A 24,110-nucleotide genomic window follows, 5' to 3' on the forward strand; every position below is an offset into this window, starting at 1 on the left:
ACCCCCTAATATATACCACTTTTAAGAGGTATCTAAAGTACTCAAACTCATAGATATAGGGAGCAAAACAGTGGTTGGCAGAGACTGGGACAAGAAGAAACAGAATTATTGATCAATGGATAGAAAGCTTCAGTCATGTAAGATGTAAAGGTTGAATAAAGATGTAAGCTGTTGAATAACAAGGTCCGTAAGTTAATAATATAATATACACTTTAAAATTCTAAGAGTAAATCCATGTGTTTTTACCACAATAAAAAATTTTTTTTCTGTAGTCTTCTAATATATCTGGATTTTAAGTCTTAGAAAGTCTTCTCATAGGCTTTTCATAAGCTTAGATTATTAAAAAGTTGACTAATATTTTCTCTTAGGTACTTATATGGTTTCTTTTTTACATGAAGATCTTTGATCCATTTGAAGTTTTTGCCCATATCTTGTGCGAGATAATAGGTTTACTTAATTTTTTCCCAGTTGTAGCATAATTTATCAAAAAGTACTTTCTCACCCAAGTGATTTGCAATGCTATCTTTATCATATATTAAACCCCAGATGTACTTCGGTCTATTTCTGAACTTGTTATTCTATTCCAATGGTCTGTCTGCCAATTTGTGTGTCATACCACACTGTTTTAATTACAGTCTTTGGAGTATGTTGCTAGATATTAAAATGTATCTAGTCACTCTCGTAGGTTTTCTGAGTGTTTCCTAGCTATTCTTACATTCTTCACATTTTCAAATTAAACTTCAAAAATATTTTTCTAGCTCCATAAATAAATTTGATAGTATTTTTACCGGGATTGGGTTAAACTTATAATTTTTGGAGTCCTAACATCTTTGTGATATTGAATCAATCTATCTAAGAATAAGGGATGACTTTCCATTTATCATATCTACTGTGGGTCATTCAGGATGTTCTAAAGTTTCCATCATAAAGGTTTTATACATTCCTGAAGTTTATTCCTAAACATATTTTATTTTCTTTTATTGCTTTTGTAAATGAGGTTTGCTCTACCACTACATCTTTCAACTAGTTATTATTAGCAAATATGAAGGCTACTGATTTCTGCACTAATTTCATATCTTGCTACTTGATATAATTATTTCATTAAATTACTTTTACCATTAATTCTCCTGGGTTTTCTAAATGAATTATCATATCAACTGCAAATACAGTTTTACTTCTTCTTTTCTAATTCTTATACCTCTAATTGATCCTTTTTTTTTTTTTTTTTGGTTACTACCTCTAGTAAATTTAAATGTCAGTATCCCCAGGATTAGTAAAACTCATACCAAAAAATGAGGGGAAAAAAAAGAATTCAATTTATAGGAAAAGCAGGTTTAGGCAATGGAAAGGTGGTTTACAGAAGAAGCCACAAATGGAAAATAAGCATATCCCAAAAGGTCCAATCTCATTTGTAATAAAAGAAATAACATTTCTACCAACAAGGTGGGAGAATGTTCATTTCCCCACATCTATGGATAATAATGGGCCATGTTTTTTCATCTTTCCCCAAAAAATAAGTGGAAAATGTTACTTTACAGATTTTAAGTAGTTACTCCTATTCTTGGCTTGTTGTTATGAAGCAGCTAAGACATGGTACAAAAGTGGCACAGCTGGGCTTTAGGGACCAGGGGCAGATCAAACACCAAGTGCCCTACCTGCTAGGACATTATTATAGATAGGCAGACGGACAGACAGATATGAACAGATTGAAAGGCAGATGTGTGGGAGGACTGAGTCATTTAAGTAGAGACGTACAGTTCTAGGAGTTATCTGTAAACCAATTAGTAGTCATGCCATTTTTACCAATTTCTAAGGTACTGACCACTTCACCATTTTTAATTATGGCAGAGGCAGCAACTATTAAGTTCTGGAACATCAGCATATCACATTAATTTTGGCACTACTGTCTGTGCTGGTGGGGAGGAGCAGTGAAATTTTAATTCTGCATTTCACATTCCCCGCTTTTATCAATTACATTTCTTTAGTTTAGAATATCTATATAGCAAACAGCTATTCATTCTTCAAAATGGCTCAGACTTCGCCACCTCCACAAATTCTGCCCTCAAAGTGTCTGGTATTCAAGCTCCTTCCTCTGTCACCCCTTCTCTGTTGACTATACCTTATACAAAGGTTTCCTGTGTTTTCATCTGTGTTTCTCTAGCATTGAAACTGTGCTCAACTTGTAGGAGGTCTACAACAGATGCTTGCTTAAACTGAACTGAATTTATCTTCTTTGGTATGAGAAAGTGTACTAATAAAGATAGAAAATGGTCCTGGTGTGCCAGTGACAGCCACCTTGGCAAAAGTCGCTGTGTCAGAGAACATATTTGGAAAGAGAAAGTTAGTTCTCAATTAAGTTCACAGACGTAGTTATTGCTGCATTTAGCTCCCAGCACTAAGTCAAAAGAATCCACACTTAGAGCAAAAATCATGAAGAACAATGGATATAAGGCTTTAAATATTTTATCCATGGATATCACTTTAAAAACTATCTTTTACATTGTTTTTGCTCCCTCGAGCTGCAGCACAAGTCCCAATAAACAAAGCCTTGCCAGAATTTCTCAAAAAACAAAAACAAAAATCAAAAAGACCCTATCTTTTAGAAACTTCCAGTTATAAAATAAATAAGCCATGGGATGGAATGTATAGCATGGTGACTATAATTAATAATACTGTATTTCACATCTGAAAAGTGTTGAGAGAGTAGATCTTAAAAGTCCTCTCAGGGTGAGAGGGAGGCTCAAGAGGGAGGAAACATATGTATACTTATGGCTGATTCACATTGTTATATGGCAGAAACCAACACAATATTGTAAAGCGATTATCCTCCAATTAAAAATAAAATTTTCAAAAAGTCCTCTTATAGCAAGAAAAAACAATTTTTTTAACTTTGAAAGGTGACAGATGTTAATGAGACCTACTAGGATCATCGCTTCACAACACGTACAAATATCAAATCATTATGCTGTATACCTGAAACTAATGGCATGTTATATGTCGGTTATACCACAATTTAAAAAAAAGAAAACCATCTTTGTTACTTTTTGTTTAAAATTAATACAGACTTTGTTATATGCATATTTTACCACAACAAAAAAATGGAAAAATTTAATACACATCCCAGAAATAAGCCCACCTCAGTAGCTGGTACAGTTGAAAGTGAAAGTGAAAGTTGCTCAGTCATGTCCAACTCTTTGCAACCCCATGGATAGTCCATGGAATTCTCCAGGCCTGAATACTAGAGTGGGTAGCTGTTCCCTTCTCCAGGGGATCTTCCCAACCCAGGGATTGAACCCAGGTCTCCTGCATTGTGGGAGAATTCTTTACCAGCTGAGCCACAAGAGAAGCCCATAGTTTGGTATACAATTGTTTCAAATTTCCACTACTGTGTACTTCATAATATATATAATTATTAGTACTAATATTCATAATTTGGATCATGTGCTACATACTATCTTGCAGTTATTACTTAATGTATTTTGTACATCTCTCCATATTTGCACAAATAAATCTACCTAGTTGTTTTCCTATGAGACTTTATAGGATCTTTAAACTAGTTTTCATTGAATTCTACTGTGTGGATCTACTATAACTTATCACTGTATTTATAATGAACAATGCTATAACAAACATTGTTGTATATAAATTTTTGTGTATATGTGTATGTGCAAACTCCTAGAAGAAGCATTTCTGGGTAAAAGTGTATGAATATTTAAAGTTTAAAAGATAGTGCCAATCTCTTGCACTGCTACTTTTAACGAAGTAGCTTAATACTGCTACTTAGTTAAAAGTGGCAGTAATTTGAAGGAGCTTTAAATGGCATTTATATTTTTATATTATTTTAGTGTCTCTAAGGTTTACTTATTTCGTTGAATAGACATATTTTATTGAATCTATGATGCCATCTTATAGAAAAGATATTCTCCAGGATTTAAAATATATATATATCCTGGTTTCAGGTATGCTAAAATGTGAAAAGTGCCCTCCTCATATTAGATCAAACTATGGTTCTTAGCTGTCTTGGAAAATGAATGACTAATTGCGCATAGTGAGAAAAAGCACTTTCTCAACAAAACAACAGCATATCAAATGCTCACACTTATTAATTAAAAATACTACACTTCAAAAAGTATTGCTGCATGAGACATAAAACATGCAAGAGCAAACTGCGAATAATTCACATTAGTCAAGCTTTAGAAGGCCCATGATATTTGGATAATTAATAAATACAGAGCATGTTCTTCTCTGCCATAAGGATCTGCAGCATCAGAATACAGACAAATCAAAGCACTCATTTATTTTCTAACATGATAAGCCCTGACCCCTACACCTGTGTCAAAAAGGAGATTTTTCAGTTACTGTGTTAGCAAAGTCTCATCGATAAGAACAGGCAGCCCTTGTAACTGGATTTGACTCCTTCAGCCAACATACAATTCACCTTGATCATTTGATAAGAGAAATCACTTCCAAAGTTCACTCCCCAGACGCAACTGACTTTGGACATCTCTGCCAGGAGCATGGGAAAGTTGGGTTAATTTAGAAAGATGGTAACGATAACCCTATATGCAAAACAGTAAAAGAGACTCAGATGTATAGAACAGACTTGTGGACTCTGGGAGAAGGCGAGGGTGGGATGTTTCAAGAGAACAGCATTGAAACATGTATATTATCTAGGGTGAAACAGATCACCAGCCCAGGTTGGGTGCATGAGACAAGTGCTCGGGCCTGGTGCACTGGGAAGACCCAGAGGGATCGGGTGGAGAGGGAGGTGGGAGGGGGGACCGGGATGGGGAATACATGTAAATCCATGGCTAATTCATTTCAATGTATGACAAAAACTACTGTAATGATGTAAAGTAATTAGCCTCCAACTAATAAAAATAAATGGAAAAAAAAAAGGTGATACAGCTACTCCTTAAAAGTCCTTTTTTTGTTTTTGCTGTTTTGTTTGAGGTGGCTAATTGCTCAAAAGATTAACACTGAAGAAACTGTCACAATGACTTACCACCCAATCACTTTCCGTCTCGGAGATGAATTGTGTATTTTCTACACTTGGTACCACAAAACCTGTATGTAGAAAATTGCATCTTGCTTTGATGGGACAGAAAAGGAGGTACTAAGTAAGTGTATCTAAAATGTCAGACCCTTTTGCCTAAGCACAAAGAATAGAATCAGGTCAGAAAATCTAAACTCTGAATAAATATAAGCTCTTTACACCATGTCTGAAACATGAAATACTAAGTTCGATTATGATCGGTTGAAATGTTGTAGGTGTTAATAAGCCTCTACCAAATAAGAGAGGATTTTCAAGTTACACTCCCTGAAATCAATGTCAAGCCCTTTCTGTGTACTTTAATCTGAATGCTTGTCATTTTCCCTAAACATACCCTCTATTCTTAAATTAATTGTGCATGTGACATGTAAATGTAAGCCTTCCTATGAATGGAGTAGCAAAGAGGTGAAGTTCAACTCTGATAAATTTCTACAATTTCTTTGTTCTATTCCTGTGGCTACTGTTCAGTTCAGTTCATCTTCTTACTCATGGAAGCCAGAATTTGCAGCGTGTGCTGAGTTTGAGTTTTTCTCTGCTATTTAGTTAGGCATTTCCTTCTATTTTTATAAATGTCATTTTCAGCCAAAATTCACGCTTACAGGCATCCTCTTTCACATTCCTCCTCATAACAGTATTGCAGAACTCTCATAACTTTCATTACCTTCAGGGTTTTCAAATCACCTTTGTTCCCTTTACCTCCTCTCTGGCCTCCTCAGTACTACTCCCCCCCCCGCCCGCTAAAGTCCCAGTGACATAAATATCCAAAACCCAACTACTGAACCCTCCTCTATACCCCTGCACCTAACCAAGAGTCTCCACAGTCTGCTAACCAGTGTATGATTCGGACTACACTTTCTGATACTGGGGGTAAGTCTGGAAGAACTGATGTAAAAGATAGTTGGGTTTTAGTGGCTCAGTGGTAAAGAATCTGCCTGCAATGCAGGAGACACAGGTTTGATCTCTGGGTTGGGAGATCCCAGGAGAAAGAAATGGCAACCCACTCCAGTATTCTTGCCTGAGAAATCCCATGGACAGAAGCCTGGCAGGCTACATACAGGTCAGGGGTCTCAAATGAGTTGCACGTGACTTAGTGACTAAACAACAACAAAAGTGAACATCAGAATTTTACACTACTGAATAAGCTCACTAAAGACTTTTTTTCTCCATGTGATCAGCTTGGACACAGAGTGTAGAGAATCCTCTTTGGGGTTCCTTACTAACTTTTTTGTTAAATGCTGTAAGAACAAACAAAAGGCTTCCCAGCAGGCCTGGGGTGAGTGCTGTAGCGGCTAAAACCCTTCCAGGCTAGTGAGAACCCACTACTGCCGCACCTGAGCCCCAGCCTCTAAAGGCAACACCGGGTGCTGGGGAACCCAGCTCGGGACTTGGCGACAAACACGAGCTCCTGATAAGCTTTTCCAAAACCAGCCTTACCTCCCTCTGATCCATGCCCTAACTAATACTACTTTTATACCTTCCTTTCTCCAAAATATGTATTTAACTCTTACATGTGTTAGGCCCTGTGCAGCTGGCCCAAGCTACTAGAACAAATTACAAATCTATGTTCCTACTTTGCTAAAAATTCTTCAATGGTATTCAAGATTCCTCAAGATCTGCCTGCTAATCATCTTTCCAGCCTCATCTCCCAACTCTTTCTGGGTCCTTGCTTTCTAAATTTCAGCCACAATGAAACTATTTTCAGGTTTATTATCTGATGTTATTTCCCTAACTTTGTCTGCCATGACATGGTTCAGATGTCTTAGTCTCAGAGAAAGCCTCTTCTTATCAATCAGCCCCAGGTTAGGTACAAAGGAAAATTTTGTGTGGCATGTAATTTCTATTTTTCTGACTGGACACTTTTCACTTCTTCCTTCCTTCCAGGGTGTGAAAATACATATCTAATAATATCAGCTTATAAAATAACTTTGTCCTTTTCCTCGTTTCCTCTAAAGACGTTTTATTGAGGGTGTGATACACATCCTGTTTTTCAATTCAAGAAAAGGATAAGGTAACCCTGGTTGGTAACAGGAGGAAAAAAAATATGGAGAAAGTAAAATAACATTCCAGTTAGTCTTCTGGCTTAATTCTGCTAGTTCTTAAAACAGTAAATGTGCTACAGAGACTATCCTAGTGCAGAGGACAGTAGATGGATATGAGACAGGCTCACTATGCTACATGTCCTAAGGTCTATGATTCATTTCTGTTTGTCAGAGCTGGACGTGGTGTAGCTGGAGTGTGCCCCAACAGCCAGCCAGAGCACATCGCCTTTTCTTTTACCATGGGTATTTTCTGGATGAAAAGAAAAAGTTTATGGGTTTCAGTTCAGTTCAGTTCAGTCGCTCAGTTGTGTCCAACTCTTTGTGACCCCATGGACTGCCGCACACCAGGCTTCCCTGTCCATCACCAATTCCCAGAGCTTGCTCAAACTCATGTCCATCAAGTCGGTGATGCTATCCATCCATCTCATCCTCTGTCGACCCCTTCTCCTCCCACCTTCAATCTTTCCCAGGATCAGGGTCTTTTCTGAGTAGTCAGTTCTTCGCATCAGGTGGCCAAAGTATTGGAGTTTTAGCTTCAGCATCAGTCCTTCCAAAGAATATTCAAGACTTATTTCCTTTAGGACTGACTGGTTTGGTCTCTGTGCAGTCCAAGGGACTCTCAAGAGTCTTCTCCAACACCACAGTTCAAAACCATCACTTCTTCGGCACTCAGCTTTCTTTATAGTCCAACTCTCACATCCATACATGATTGCTGGAAAAATCATAGCTTTGACTAGACGGACCTTTGTCAGCAAAGTAATGTCTCTGCTTTTTAATATGCTGTCTAGGTTTGTCACAGCTTTTCTTCCAAGGAGCAAGCTTCTTTTAATTTCATGGCTGCAGTCACCATCTGCAGTGATTTTGGAGCCCCCCAAAATAAAGTCTCTTACTGTTTCCCTCCCCATCTATTTGCCATGAAGTGATGGGACCAGTTGCCATGATCTTCGTTTTTTGAATGTTGAGTTTTAAGCCAGCTTTTTCACTTGCTTTCACTTTCATCAAGGGGCTCTCCAGTTCCTCTTTGCTTTTTTATGGGTTTTCCAATCTGAAATTTCACTGTTAAGTTTCTGTTCCAGCTCCATGAGTCAAGAGACTAACCAACAGCCCTGACAAATACAGAAAGACCTGCCTCTTCCAAGAGAGTCTACTGAGCTTTCCTAGTACCATCTCATGAGACCCCAGCCCTCTGCTTTCTTATTTATTTATTCACACTGCCTTTGTACTTGCCTGGCTCCCCTGCTGGCCTTGAGGGCAGAAATGTTTTATTTGGGGCTATAACCCCAGCAAATAAGAGTACCTACTGCATCTGGCATATAACAAGCACTCAACAAATGGCTGATGAATGAATGAATATAGACCTGTTGGCACTTCAAGAGAAAAAACAAACACTAGGAGCTCTCAGGACGTACAGTTCACACTACAGTTGGTAAAAACTGTCCCAGCAGTAGTTTTCAGTTCCCTCTCACCTGATCGGTATCGTTCATCCCTGGCTCCCCCAGACCGACTTCGATGATACTTAGAAGGAGCGGAAGTTGGAGCTGCAGATGGAGCAGGTGTCTGGTTTCTGTGTTCTTTCTGTACTGATGAATCAGTTTCTAAAAAAGGAAGTTTGGAAGATGGTTATCAGGTAACAATAATAACTAACATTTTCTGAGCACTTTACAGCATTTCCACAACACTTTGACGTAGGTAATACTACCCATCTACAGTAAAGGGTTAGAGAGTTTTACACATACGTTAAAAAAAAAAAAAATACAAAGGCATCCAGACTAAAACAAAACAAAACAGAACATTATCTTGACAACGTAATTGTCAACAGGTGATGGGAGATATAAGTAGGTGAAAAGGCCATTCCAGAGACTCCACGAACTGGAAGGATGGGGGTAGGGTGGGGTGTACATGACCCCCTAATCCTGTACAGTTGCAGAAAACACAGCTTGGGAAGTTTTAGTCTCCCTACCATAAGTTACTCCAAATAAACATGTCATTAAAACAAAACGAGAGTGCTTACTGTGCAAACATAGCTTCAAGTCAAGCCTTACTAGCCCCTCCTCCAGCTGGAGGCACCACTGAACTTAACCCTTTCCAGCCCCTGGCCTGTCCCCCCAACATTCACTGTTTCTCATCAAGAATATGGGGAAGACTGCAATCCTATTCCTGGGCACATATCTGAAGAAAAACATGATCCAAAAGGATACATGCACCCCAATGTTCATCGCAGCACTGTTTACAATAGCCAAGACATGGAAGCAACCTAATGTCCATCAGAAGAGGAACAGATAAAGAAGACGTGGTACATATACACAATGGAATATTACTCAGCCATTAAAAGGAACAAAATAATGCCACTGCCATTTGCAGCAACATGGATGGACCTAAAAGACCCTGATGCTGGGAAAGATTGGGGGCAGGAGGAGAAGGGGACAACAGAGGATGAGATGGTTGGATGGCATCACCGACTCAATGGACATGAGTTTGAGGAGGCTCTGGGAGTTGGTGATGGACAGGGAGGTCTAGTGTGCTGCAGTTCATGGGGTCGCAAAGAGTCGGACATGACTAAGTGACTAAACTGAACTGAAGACAGTGTCATATTGAAGTCACAGAGAAGGAAAAATACCATATGGCATCCCTTATATGTGGAGTCAATAAAGAAATGATACAAATAAACTTATTTACAAAACAGACTCACAGACTTAGAAAATGAACTTATGGCTACTGGGGGAAAGGATGGGAGCTTGGGAAGGTCATGTACACACTGCTACATTCAAAATGGATAACCAACAAGGACCTACTGTACAGCATATGGAACTCTGCTCAATGTTATATGCCAGCCTGGATAGGAAGGTTTGGAGGAGAATGGATACTGTATATGTATGGCTGAGTCCCTTCACTGTCATCTGAAACTACCACAATATTGTTAACCAACTATACCCAAATACAAAATTAAAAAATATGAGGGGGGATATGGAGAAGAGAAAATAAGCAGGGGAAATAAACAGAAGAAAAATACTTTGTTCTGATGTTTTACTACCTTTTTTTTCAAATGACATTGCTCCCAAATCATAATTTTTTAAAATTGTAGTAAAAATATTTAACATGAGATATTATCTTTTAACAAATTAAGTGTATAATGTGGTATTATAAACTATAGGTATGATGTTACACAGCATTTTCAGAACTTATTCATCTTGTATAGTTAAAAGTTTTTACCCACTGAGTAGCAACTCCCCATTTCCCCCACACCCCAGCCTCTGGTAACCACCATTCTACTCTCTGCTTCTGTGAGTTTAACTGTTTTAGATTCTTTGTATAAGTGGAACCATAAAGTATTTGTCCTTTTGTGATTCATTCAGTTTCATGTCCTCCAGGTTCATCCACGTTGTCATGTATTATGGAATTTTCTTATTTTGAGGGGTATTTTAAATTTCTTCAGTAGCATTTAGCTGTGCTCAGAAAGGCACTTTACATACATCAAATTAAGGGCCCACTTTAGGAAGATGTCACCTATCCAGACAACAGCTAAGAATTGGCTTATGAAGCCAAATATAAAAAGAAGACTAAAATCACAGTGTTCTGGGGAACGCAGCCATCAGCTCTACAAATCTCAGTAAAGGCTGAGGCGAGTCACAGTACTACTGTAACTGAGATGTGTAATGACAAAGTCATACTGATTTCCAAAACAGGTTTGAGTGCTGGAGAAGCCACGTATAAGAACTTTAGTCCACAGTTCCAGCTGAGCTCTGCCCTCCATGTGGGTGAAGCTACTTGGACCCTTCAGACCTGGGGAGAAGCTCTTAGTGACTCCAGTTGGCACCATGTGGCCCATAAGAATCACCCAACTGAGCCCTGCCCAAATTCCTGATCCACAAAGTCATAATATATAATAAAAAAGGCTTCCTTTATTTTTTATATACTGCTTTTAAAAAGACAAGAAACAGTATATTTTAGGGTGCTCTCTATGTTAAAGTGCTTTTATGGACCTAGAAACATTCATTTTCTTAGCAGCTGAGATTTTTATTATAAAAATTACATATTATCTGAACAGAACAAATTTAAAAACTGAGACTTTTAAATGTGATGTCTGGGTGGTAAATCAAATTTTAGTATTTTTAAGTTTTAATCTTTTAATCAACCTAAATCTTCTTGATAATCCACTTCAAAGAAGACCTGTACTGATTCTTGATATATTCATACCTTATGTCATTTGTTAGTTTTATTTCTCTAGAATAGGGGTCAACAAACCATAGCCCATGTCTGTTTTCATACAAATAGTTTTACCAGAAAATAACCACACACATCTGTTAACATATTGCCTATGTGAAGGCAGAGGTGAATTACTGTGACAAAACTGTATGGGCCTCAAAGTCTAAAATATTTACTATCTGGCCCTTTATGGAAAAAGTTTTCAGCTCCAGTCTGTGATAATAAATTCTACATTTAAGTGCTTGCCTTCTGCTAGGCACTGTGCATTTTAGAAGTTCACACACTTGATCTTATTTATTCCTCACAACAACCCTACAAAGGAAGAAATATCACTGTCAACTTTTTACAGAAAAGAAACATGGATTTATTTTATAGAAAGTCACAAAGTCAGAACACGGAAGAGTCAGGATTCAAACTCAAGTCTAACTCCACTGGTTCTCCTAAGAGGAAAGCAATCAGAATTAGTAACTTAGTATCAGTTCATTTCAGTCGCTCAGTCTGTCCAACTCTTTGCGACCCCATGTAATTGCAACACACCAGGCCTTCCTGTCCATCACCAACTCCCAGAGTTTACCCAAACTCATGTCCATTGAGTCGGTGATGCCATCCAACCATCTCATCCTCTGTCGTCCCCTTCTCCTCCTGCCTTCAATCTTTCCCAGCATCAGGGTCTTTTCAAATGAGTCAGTTTTTTGCATCAGGTGGCCAAAGTATTGGAATTTCTGCTTCAACATCAGTCCTTCCAATGAACACCCAGGACTGATCTCCTCCAGGATGGACTGGTTGGATCTCCTTGCAGTCCAAGGGACTCTCAAGAGTCTTCTCCAACACCACAATTCAAAAGCATCAATTCTTTGGCAGCATCAATTCTTTGGCACTCAGCTTTCTTTATGGTCCAACTCTCACATCCATATATGACTACTGGAAAAACCATAGCCTTGACTAGACGGACCTTTGTTGACAAGATAATGTCTCTGCTTTTTAATATGCTGTCTAGGTTGATCATAACTTTCCTTCCAAGGAGTAAATGTCTTTTAATTTCATGGCTGCAATCATCATCTGCAGTGATTTTGGAGCCCAAAAAAATAAAGACAGCCACTGTTTCCCCATAATTTAGTATAGGAACATCTAAATGCTTCAGGATTTACAGTCAGGAGTTAAGAGAACATGTTTTGTTTTTTGTTTGTTGTTTTTTTTTTAATCACCTGCCTTCATGTAAAAGATTCTGCAAAAAGCCCCTCCATTCAAAAATAAAGTTTTCAGCCAGTCACTACAGAAATTATTTAAAATATATTTCAATTAACTTTAGAGAATAAAAAATCGAAAGGGGCTATTTTTATTTGTATGGTCAGATGATATATATAGGAAGGAAATCAGATTAGCACACATGAGCTACTTTGCCTATAAACATGTACAGAGAAAATGACTTAGACAAAACACTGAATTTAAAACACGACCTTTGCATTATTTTTTGGAGGTACAGTGAATATATTACTGAATTACCGGTCATTAATTTCTTTTTAATTAAATAAGCAGATTTGCTAGGATAAACCAAACTACCCTGCTAAGAAACATGGTACCTTCAAATTTGAAACTAATAATCCAAAGGATGAAAAGCAGGAACATGGACTCTCATTTCACAAAGGATGCTAACACACAATTGGTATACCTCTTCCGATTCCTCTCTCATTATGCTTTTACTTTGTATTTTTCAGTGTAGTTTATTAGGAAAAAGAAGATAATGTGTAAATAAAATAAAAAAATAAAAATTTTTTACCAAGAAATGATCTGGAGGTGAGAGGGAAAGTGAGAGTTGATCTATCTGAGGAAGAACTAGAGAGAATGAACATTTCTACTGCGGATTATCTAGAGGTTATCATACATCAAACCACAAGGAAATGTAACACAAATAAAGACATTTGATGAGAATTGAGTCAGATGACATGTAGCCATGAGATCTATGGAAACTGGTGCCCGCCCGCCCCCCCCCCCAAAAAAAAAAGGCTCACAACACACTATTCACCAATTCAGCAAGCAACATGAGTATGATGCTCGGCAAAGTTTAGCTCACTCCCCTCAGGAATTTAATCTTCCAAACGGACAAGGTCTCTTTTGGGTCTAAAATCATGACAGACATTTCGTGGTAGCTTGTCAGAAGTGAAACCAAAAGGTCAACTTGCAGTTTCAATAAGTAGCTGACAAGTTGGTTCAGTGAGCATTCCTCGGGTGCCGAACACACGATGCCACAAACATAGATTTCTGACAGAACAAGTGAAAAGAGAAGTCGCTCAGTCATGTCCGACTCTTTGCAATCCCATGGACTGGAGCCCACCAGGCTCCTCCATCCATGGAATTTTCCAGGCAAGAGTACTGGAGTGGATTACCATTTCCTTCTCCAGGGGATCTTCCCCACTTTGACTCAAATGTGTAACACACTTGCTTCAAACTCAAGAGAGGTAATATAAAAGAAACAAACAAAAAGAATAAAAATTAATTCCTAGGAACTGAATCACTTTAAGTGTACGTGGAAGCTTAATAATGAAACTCTGCAGCTTATCTTTTTGAATGTGAATAATCACTCTCCAATTTACTCTAAATTTTATCTTCTAAAAACTTCTATTTCCATGTATTGGAGGTTTGTTTTCTTTTTTAAACATAAAGGTTTCCAGACAGATTTCATCTGTGCATTGAAAAAATGAAAAGCAAATAAAATAAAATGTCAATAGTAATTATCTCAGGGCGATGAGATTGGATGTTTTATTTTCCCACAGGCTTTACTGGGTTTCTATAATTTAGAAAAGTTCTCTTTTTCAGTATATAAAAATAATATATGTTCATTATAGAACATCAAGGTAATAGTTAAAGAAGAAAATAAAAATGATACTGGATTTTCTTAATTTGAAGGTCATACCACAGAGAGCAGATTCTTACCAAAATAAGTTAAAATAATATCTAGTTTTCAGCTTCCTAGATAAATTACAACACTGTGAGCAGAATTTTCCAACCTTCTAAAACCAATTGTCTCCTTTTCCTTTCCCCCAAAGCAACTGGTAATTCAGTGCATATCTGAAGGTGAGAGGGAGGAAACTATGTCCTGGTTGGATTAAAAATTTTTGGATTGCTTACGTGCTTACTTAGCTAACTTGCCAGGGCAACAGTTCATCACAAAAGCAAAGCAGGAAACATGGACCACCAGTCTCCTGAAAGAGGAGGAAGGGGTCTGGGGGCGCAGGGCCCAGCAAGGCATTATTTAACAGCATGTCCAGTATCAGGTGGGCAGGCAAGATGCTGCTTAAAGAGGAATCATTCCCTGGCCATGGTTTCACACTGCAACCACATCTCAGGAATCACCTGGGGCCCAAAAGCAGAGATTTCTGTAGTTTGATAGGATGTGCATGATTTCACTACCACAGTAAGAAGCTTAAAAAAAGCAAAGACGGAATTAACTACAAGTATCAACATGATATGTATTAAATGAAAAGTGGAAAACTACGCAGACATATAAAAGGGTCCCAAGTGATGAACACAAAATATTATGTATACTATTACAACTGTGTATGTAAAAACTATTCATATATAATTATATGGACTGGAGGGCACATAAAACCCTTTAAGTAGTTAGGATGAAGTAGTGATAGTTGCTCTGGAGAACTTTACCATTTCTTTACCATTTTGTTTACTGAAAGAGCTGTGCATAAAATCAAAGTAATTTTAAAAGACACTAAATATAGGTTAAGTGCTAGAGGAGAGATGTGAACCTCATAAATCAAGCCTTCTTCAAAACTTCTAAGTTCTAGAGCAAAACATCCTTGAGCTTCAAAGAAAAGGATTACTGGCTGATTACCACAAACAGTGACCACTTCAGTTTAGGGGTTCCCAGATCTTTCAGTCTGTTATACACAGTATCCACTAGGGGTCACCCTTATGTTTAAATAGGGATGATTAAATGTTTAACAATAAGTTTAGATAAATTTTCATTTCTTCTACAACACAAAGCCTCCTTTTTCAATGGTTGGCATGTACATAATTTACTGTTCTCTGACAAAGAGAGACACCAGAGTCTCCCATGATTCTATTGTTGGAACATAACAACAATGGTAACCTGGAAAAGAAGCTGATCTTTAGTATAAACTATGCAAAATTCCCAATTCAGGTACATGGAAGAAAGCCAACTTCAGCTTCTTATCTTTCAACTCTGCCAATGATTTAACAGGCATTTTCATCTGCAAGAGTCATAGAGGGAAGGAGGATGTGCTCTGAGAACCAAGGAATACAATGCTTCAACTTCTTAGAGTGATCAAAGTAGACCCGCTCACTGGTCTCAGCGCAGGGGTCCAGAGAAGACACCATTTTCTTTACTATAGCACTCATAATAAATAAGTGATCATTCATTCATATGTATCTTTTATACCATGGTTATGTGCGGAGAGGGGGAAAAAAAGGTTCTCTGAGCCTACCTAACGAGGAATTTAATTTATACTAGAGTTTTAGGGACGGTCTATTAAAAGGAGACTCTGATGTAGGTTTCAGTTAGGCACAGGAGTGGTGGCGGTGGGGGCGTCCCTGGGGGAGGAGCTACTTTATACAAAAGCACAGTATTAGAAGTCCAGTGAGGGAGAAAAACCTTGACAAGCCTGAGAAAGATCGAAGGGGCTGAAGCACAGTGAAAGAGGTGGAGTGAGACAAACAAGGCTGGAGAAGAAAAGCGGGGTCAGGTCACTTGTCCTAAACCAAAAGAGCAGACTTTGAAGGGATTTGGACAGGAAATGACAAAATAACAATGATAATACAGTTCTATGGCTCTTTAAACTTTCGAAACACCATCTCATTTTATATTCACAATAACATTATCTGATAGATACCCTGAAGGAAGCAGGACACCCATCACAGATTAAATTTATTTTCCTACAGTGAGTGTTTGTCCATAATCACCTTGAATCATTATATAAACAGAGCCTCCACTCCCATCTCCACCCTCCACCCTGGGTGAAGGTACCCTGAATCACTCAGAGATTCTTCCCTGGGAACTCACTGAGGAGAGCCTTCCTCAGAAGGCTGAGTGATTAACCAGCCTTACTGCCTGTGGGTAGGGAGGAAAGAGTCTGCATTTTAAGTATGGAAAGCGGCCACCTGCTCATGGTCAATCCTACGGGTGGATTCTGGGAGGGAGAGGAACTGGAGGTTCTGGGTCTGAGAAGCTTCCCAGGCCACTTGGCATCAGGAAAGAACACAATACCAAGAGCTTTGCCCTGAGAATACAAGTGGCGTGTCTTGGCTGAGCCTAGCAGAGTGGCTGAGGCGGGACCAAGGTTTAGCACTACCAACCACAAAGTAAGGGCGGGTTTTCATCAGCGCCCCATGAGGCATTGAGGGGCAGCAGCAGACAGTGCGGCCCTTCCCTTTCGGATGTGGAAGCTGCACTGACCTCCTGCACTACCGGTATCCCAGGGGGTTCCTGGATAATTCAAAAAGAAAGAGAAACCCAAAGAGAAAAACAGTGGACTTCCTTCTAATGAGGCATGCAGGGACAAATAAGATTGTAGCGCATGCTCCCATTCATAGTGACTGTACTACTGTCCAACCTAGCAAATAAAAGGGCAGAACTGGGACTGGAATGTTCTTTTCGTTATGCTGTGATCCTCACTTGGGAAGGAACTTCTGTACTAAAATGCGATAGAGGAAATAGAATAGCTCCCACCCTTCCACTCCCATCACAAAAAAAGGCACTCTGTCTCAGTTCAGTTCAGTCGCTCAATCATGTCCGACTCTTTGCAACCCCATGGACTGCTGCATGCCAGGGTTCCCTGTCCATCACCAACTCCCAGAACCTACTCAAACTCATGCCCATCATGTCAGTGATGCCATCCAACTATCTCATCCTCTGTGGTCCCCTGCTCCTCCCGCTCTCAATCTTTCCCAGCATCAGGGTCTTTTCAAATAAGTTGGTTCTTTGTATCAGGCAGCCAAAGTATTGGAGTTTTAGCTTCAGCATCAGTCCTTCCAATGAATATTCATTTCCTTTAGGATAGACTGGCTGGATCTCCTTGCAGTCCAAGGGACTCTCAAGAGTCTTCTACAACACCACAGTTCAAAACCATCAGTTCTTCAGCTGTCCAACTCTCACATCCACAACATGACTACTGGAAAAACCATAGCTTTGACTTGATGGACCTTTGTTGGTAAAGTAATGTCTCTGCTTTTTAATATGCTATCTAGGTTGGTCATAGCTTTTCTTCCAAGGAGTAAGCATCTTTTAATTTCATGGCTGCAGTCACCATCTGCAGTGATTTTGGAGCCCTCAAAAAGGTCTCTCACTGTTTCCACTATTTCCCCATCTATTTCCCATGAAGTGATGGGACCAGGTGCCATGATCTTTGTTTTCTGAATGCTGAGTTTTAAGCCAACTTTTCACTCTCCTCTTTCACTTTCACCAAGAGGCTCTTTAGTTCTTCTTCGCTTTCTGCCATAAGAGTGGTGTTATCTGCATATCTGAGTTTATTGATATTTCTCCCGGCAATCCTGATTATAGCTTATGCTTCATCCAGTCTGGCATTTCACATGATGTACTCTGCATATAAGTTAAATAAATAGAGTGATAATATACAGCCTTGAGGTACTCCTTTCCCAATTTGGAACCAGTCTGTTGTTCCATGTCCGGTTCTAACTGTTGCTTCTTGACTTACATATAGATTTCTCAGGAGGCAGGTCAAGTGGTCTGGTATTCCCATCTCTTCAAGAATTTTTAACAGTTTGTTGTGATCCACACAGTCAAAGGCTTTGGCGTAGTCAATAAAGCAAAAGTAGATGTTTTTCTGGAACTCTCTTGCTTTTTTGATGATCCAACAGATGTTGGCAATTGATCTCTGGTTCCTCTGCCTTTTCTAAATCCAGCTTGGACATCTGTAAATTCATGGTTCACATACTGTTGAAACCTGGCTTGGAGAATTTTGAGCATTACTTTGCTAGTGAGTGAGATATGTGCAATTGTGCAGTAGTTTGAACATTCTTTGGCATTGCCTTTCTTTGGAATTGGAATGAAAACTGCCCTTTTCCAGTCCTGTGGCCACTGCTGAGTTTCCAGATTTGCTGGCATATTGAGTGCAGCACTTTCACCGCATCATCTTTTAGGATTTGAAATAGCAACTGGAATTCCATCACCTCCACTAGCTTTGTTTGTAGTGATGCTTCCTAAGGCCCACTTGACTTCACGTTCCAGGATGTCTGGCTCTAGGTGAGTGATCCACCATCATGGTTGGTTATCTGTCTACCTAATATTTACATAGCTGGGAATGTTCTATAGCATTCCAAAATGCTGTTCTTGATTTCAACAGTCAGTTTTAGGTTCATGTCCCTTTGAATTTCCTCAGTATTTTGTTTAGAACTTTCTTACAGGGCTTTTTTTCACTCTGTATTTTATGATTATTTGTATACCTATCTTATCTTTCCTATTAAAGTATAAATAAACTTGAGTTCAGAGATCTTAACTCATTTTGTATATCCTGCAGTAATGAACTGGGTCCTATACTAAAGGACCCAAATTTGTGGTTAAGATAAATAATTATGATCTTGTCTGTCTCTTCACTTCCACCAATGATAGGGGGAGTGGGTGGAAAAACCAAAGACAAAAATGAAGAGGTACCAACCGTTAATCTGAGAAGTCTGCTTATCTGTGTATCTCTAAGCCACACAACGTTTATGCAAAAATTTGTGCCTCTCATAATCTTCATATAATCATATGAGGTCATTAAGAAAAACAGGATAACAGACTATCCTTGACAGGAGTTATCAGAGTCTTTAGAGAAAAAGGATAAAATTTCCAAGGCTTTCTTTTGTTTAGTTCTAACTTGGTTATACACACATTTGCACAATCTCAAAGGCAGGACTGAACTCAGAAAAGCTGTGATGGAAGGGGTGTGGAACAACTGGCACGCTCAGTGTATGTACATACACTGTAACAGTGGTGAGCAAATACCCTCCAGCAAAATAGGCAGCAACCACAAAAGGAATCTGAATTTGGGGAAAAACTTTGGATCACCAGTACTTCTTACCAGGACAAGCTAGAAAATGTCAACACTTAACCATATTCATAAACTGACATGTCTTACCCCAAAAAGGCCAGCAGGTAAAGGCCTAGGGAAAAAATAATTGAGGAAATCTAGGTCAGGAAGGAATATATAAAAGGCGAGATTCTCTTTTGAAGCAGAAGACAAATACTATTAAATGCAGTGAAAGACAGCAGGACAAAGTCAAAGGATGAAGGAAGAAAAACAAATACACAAAGGTCTCAATGATCTCAAACACACGAAGACAGAATGGAATGTGTACATCAATGCCATCAAAAACAGACGCTGCAGTGATGTCCTAAAGCAAAGGATGTGGGGCCAAGAGAAGATGTCGTTGTTGGACTTCACAGCAGTTTTAAATAGTGTAGATTGTAAAACAGAGCTGAGGCACTTGGAACCACCCAGAGAAGGGAGGCTGCCGAGTTAATCTAATCGGGCTGTGATAAGAGACCATTTGATCAGCTTGCTGGTGCACAGCCAGCAAAAGAGGCACTGACGTCTTTGCAATCTTTCAGATTGATAGAAATGATCTTCGTACAAGTTTTGAACAATCCTCAAATAGAAATGTTAGAATAAAGTATTCTGATTAAACATGGCAGAATAACACATCTCCCTATCCCCTACTCCTTCCCAAAACACCTCTAGAAAGATAATGAAGGCCTGCAGCAGGATAAGGGAACAATCAGTTCAGGAAGAGAGATGGCATCAAGAGTTGTCTCTAGAAATAACAATAATATGATGGATTAGCTGTTTAAAAAAAGGAAAGGTAATCCTAGTAAACCAAGTGATTTAGCTGTGAATAATATTTATATAATCAAAATAAGGCAAGCACTGAATGCTGATTTAGGAACAACAAAAGTAATACACTGAAAAAAACAAACAAACAAAACTAATACACTGAACACACAGTGCACAGTGAGTATGAGATGGGAGATGAGAAGGAAAGATAAACGGAAAAGGAGTGTGTGATATCCAGGTGGTTGGGTAGGAATGATAAGAAGGAAAAATTCTAATCTTTTATAGTAGGAAATGAATAAATAATGTCTCAAGTTGGGGGAAAAAAAAAATTAAGTAGTACTGGCAAAATGTTACACAGAAATAGAGAGGTAAATACCCGAAGAAACGGTTAAAACAGTTGAAAGAAGTGGTCTCTGGGGAAAAAGAGGACACTGCTTATTTTTGTTGTTGTTACAAACCTCACAGTAGTATTTGATTATTTAAAATAATTAATTTCATTTTAAAAATAAAAAAATGAAGAGGAATGCTAAATCTCCTGTGAAAATCAATATGCTCTGTACAATCTCTTGAGATCAGTAGATCTAAATGAAAAGATCTACTGAAGGTGGAGACAAGCTGCCAGGACCAATAATTCTCCAATCCGTAGAGTAACCTGCTTCTTTCATTACCTGACGCTTTCATCTTCACAGATGTTTGTGCGCTCAGTCACACAGTCATGTCTGATTCTTTGCAACCCCATGGACTGTAGCCCACCAGGCTCCTCTGTCAGTGGGATTTCCCAGCCAAGTATACTGGAGTGGGTTGCCATTGCCTTCTCCACGGGGATCTTCCTGACCAGGGATGGAACCCACATCTGCACTGGCAGGTGGATTCTTTACCACTGCGCCACCTGGGAAGCCAACAGATGTTTACACAAGGAAATATTCTAAATTCTAAATGTTCCTTCTGTTTAGTTCCATCTACTATGTGCCAGATACTCATGCCACAAACTGGGGATGTAAAGAATTAAAAATAAAAATAAAAGAAAATGTTCCTGATTTTAAAGACCTTACGAGTCTTGTATGGGAAAAATACACATGAACAATCCATGTTCATCTATGGAGCAATCTATGGGGCAGTCAGAGAGATTCTTAAAAATGCAACTCAGGTCATGGGAGTGCAGACTGTTTGTGATAGAGCTGGTCAAGGAAGCCATCCTAGTGTCAGTCCTAGTTGAGCAAACCCCTAGCAGACAAGAGAGCAAGCCAGGGGATCTCAGGCTGTCTTGTCCAATGCTAGTTGCTTGTCTCAACGGTACTTGGAACACAGAAAGCACTTAGTAAACACATGCTGACCTGAGGTTCTGTCAGCAACCCCCTTATTGAAATACAATAAACTCTTTTCTATTAAAGCCACTTGGAAATAATCAGATACTTGTATCCAAAGTATCTTCAAGATTAGACTACAGGATCAGACTGGGATGCTATCTCACTACACAAAACCTTTCATTTTCCTCTAACTCCAAGAATGGCCAAGAGTGACTAATTTACAGAGTGAGAGCATATGTGGTTTGAAAATTCAATTCTTTGGGCCATGCCAAAAGACAGTTAATTTCTGGCCTCTTCTCTCTGCGAAGCTGCTAACTAAGGCATGTGGGAAGCTTTATATCTAGACTCTCATAGCTTCCAGTGACTGAAAGATGTTCTATGGGTTACTCCTTTTGAAGAGCATATGGCTCAGAACAAAGAGATATAGGACTTTCCTGGTAGTCCAATGGTTAAGAATCTGCCTGCCGGGAGGGGGTATCAGGATGGGCAATACATGTAAATCCATGGCTGATTCATGTCAATGTATGGCAAAAACCACTACAATAATGTAAAGTAATTAGCCTCCAACTAATAAAAATAAATGGGGAAGAAAAAAAAAAAAGAATCAGTCTGCCACGGCAGGGGACATGGACTGAATCCCTGGTGTAGGAAGATTCCACATGCTGTTGGCAGCTGAGTCCATGTGCCATAAGTACTGAAGCCCAGGCACCCTTGGGTCCATAAGGTGCAACAAGAGAAACAGTAGCAATGAGAAGCCCGCACACCACAACTAGGGAGTGGCCCCTGCTTGCTGCAACCTGAGAAAAGACCCTGCAGCAACGAGGACCTGGCACAGCCAGAAATAAATAAATAACTTTAAAAAAGAACAAGGAGATATATACCTGCCACATCCTCATTTCTCCCTTGTCTCTCACAGGGAGAGCATCTTGAGACCCTGGATATGGTTTTAATCTTTATCAAGATATGAATTTCACACAGCCTGGACCTTAAATATCAGATAAAGTTTGGGAACAACAGTCAGTTCCAAAGTTGGTGGGTTTAAGTGACTTTCAAGGGTAGTTTTGACACATCAGATTTTTGTCATATAGTAAGTTTAAAATCTATCCCTGTGGTGATAGTGAATTAAGCTTTGTTTATTACCCCAAACTGTCCTTACTCAATTTCCACTAAGTATTTTCTTCAACCTTGTGTTCTCATCCCTATTTCCCCATTTGTCCTATTAAATTGTTTTTTTCCTGAAGTCCTATTTTAAAGATTTATGTAACATTTGAAAAAAAAATCTAAAATATACATAAATATGCACCCCAAGATAACTCCAGATCAATTCTGTACAGAAAAATCACTCACTAAATTTTTAGATAAGCATGTGCATGTAATTGTTCTAGCAGTACAATGTTGCATGCAGTATTAATTTTTTCTTTCAAGAGAGATTGGTGGAGAATGTTACTTTTATACACTATACTCAAAGAGCTACCCTCAATGGAGCATCTCACAACTGGAAACAATGAAATCCAACAAGATGACAGTTTGAAAGAAGTTTAATCCCTCTAGAAGTAAGAAGTAGCAAACTCCTACTAAAAGCGTTAAACTGACTTTCATTTAATTCTATTCAGTAAGCTTAAAATCTGGGCTTCCCAGAGGCTCAGCAGTAAAGCATCTACATGCAACGCAGGAGACTCAGGTTCAATCCCTGGCTCGGGAAGATATCCTGGGGTAGCAAATGGTTACCCACTCCAGTATTCTTGCCAGGAGAATCCCATGGACAGAGGAGCATGGTAGGCTACAGTCCATAGGGTTGTAGAGAGTTGGACATAACTGAGAATGCATGCATGCATACAGGCATAAAATCTTCATTAAATCCAACGTCATTAAAAAAAAAAACAAAATCTAAATATCTCCTTCAAAATCTACAAAGATATATGAGGTAAAAATGTCGAAGGGTAATCTTTTCTTTTGCTACAGAACCTGTATAACATAACCAGCCCTACAAACAATCCATTTCTGGGAAAGATTAATAGGTTTAAGAACAAAGGTGGGAAAAGTGACAAGTGTAAATTGAGAGAATTTTTTACCACTAAGAAACTCTCATTAAAATATGTAACTATTAAAAGATAAACTTCAGGAAGAAGGCAATTGAACTGAGAGGAAAGAGTCATATATGTAAAGCAATAGTGAACAAAGAAACAGATATTAACTATTATTAACTACACAGAACAATAATAACTAATAATTGAGGGGGTATGTAGACAAGGAGGTACTAAAAATGCATTTCTTAAAGTCCTCGTGTTGTTTGGGAGGAGAATTAAGGTTCTAATTGTGACTTGATTTTGAACAGGCTGTTCTCTGACCACAGTCAAATGGAGAAACACTCACCTTTGTAAAGAAAACTGAAAATCTAAGCATCTGACTCAGGAAACTTAAGAAAAGGAATGCAAGGAAGGAAAAACATACAGAAGCCGAAAATGATAAATGAGAAAATAAAGACACACTAAAAAGAAGATCAACAAAATTAAAAGCTTGTTCTTTGAAACGACAAACCTCTGGGAAGACTGATCAAAAGAAAAAAGAGAAGAGATAAGAGTTACACACAAACAAAGCAAAGGCTTTAAAAATAAAGAGAATACTGTCATTAACAATAAATTTGAAAACTTATACAAAACAGACAAATTCCTAGAAAAATTAAACTTACAAAAACTGACTCATGAAG

General features: G+C 38.6%; 1 protein-coding gene across 3 annotated transcripts in view; it reads right to left on the minus strand.

The window, feature by feature from the left end:
• DIP2B (disco interacting protein 2 homolog B) overlaps positions 1 to 24,110 on the minus strand; it is a 224,634-nt gene that overhangs the window by 85,195 nt on the left and 115,329 nt on the right. For all 3 annotated transcript variants that reach the window (XM_070454439.1, XM_020908151.2, XM_070454438.1), the window contains exon 3: positions 8,559 to 8,687. In XM_070454439.1, coding sequence (XP_070310540.1) covers positions 8,559 to 8,687 — 129 coding nt within the window. The remainder of the gene's footprint in view (positions 1 to 8,558; positions 8,688 to 24,110) is intronic.

The sequence above is a fragment of the Odocoileus virginianus genome, chromosome 24 (genome assembly GCF_023699985.2).
Source record: "Odocoileus virginianus isolate 20LAN1187 ecotype Illinois chromosome 24, Ovbor_1.2, whole genome shotgun sequence".
Classification (NCBI taxonomy): Eukaryota; Metazoa; Chordata; class Mammalia; order Artiodactyla; family Cervidae; genus Odocoileus; species Odocoileus virginianus.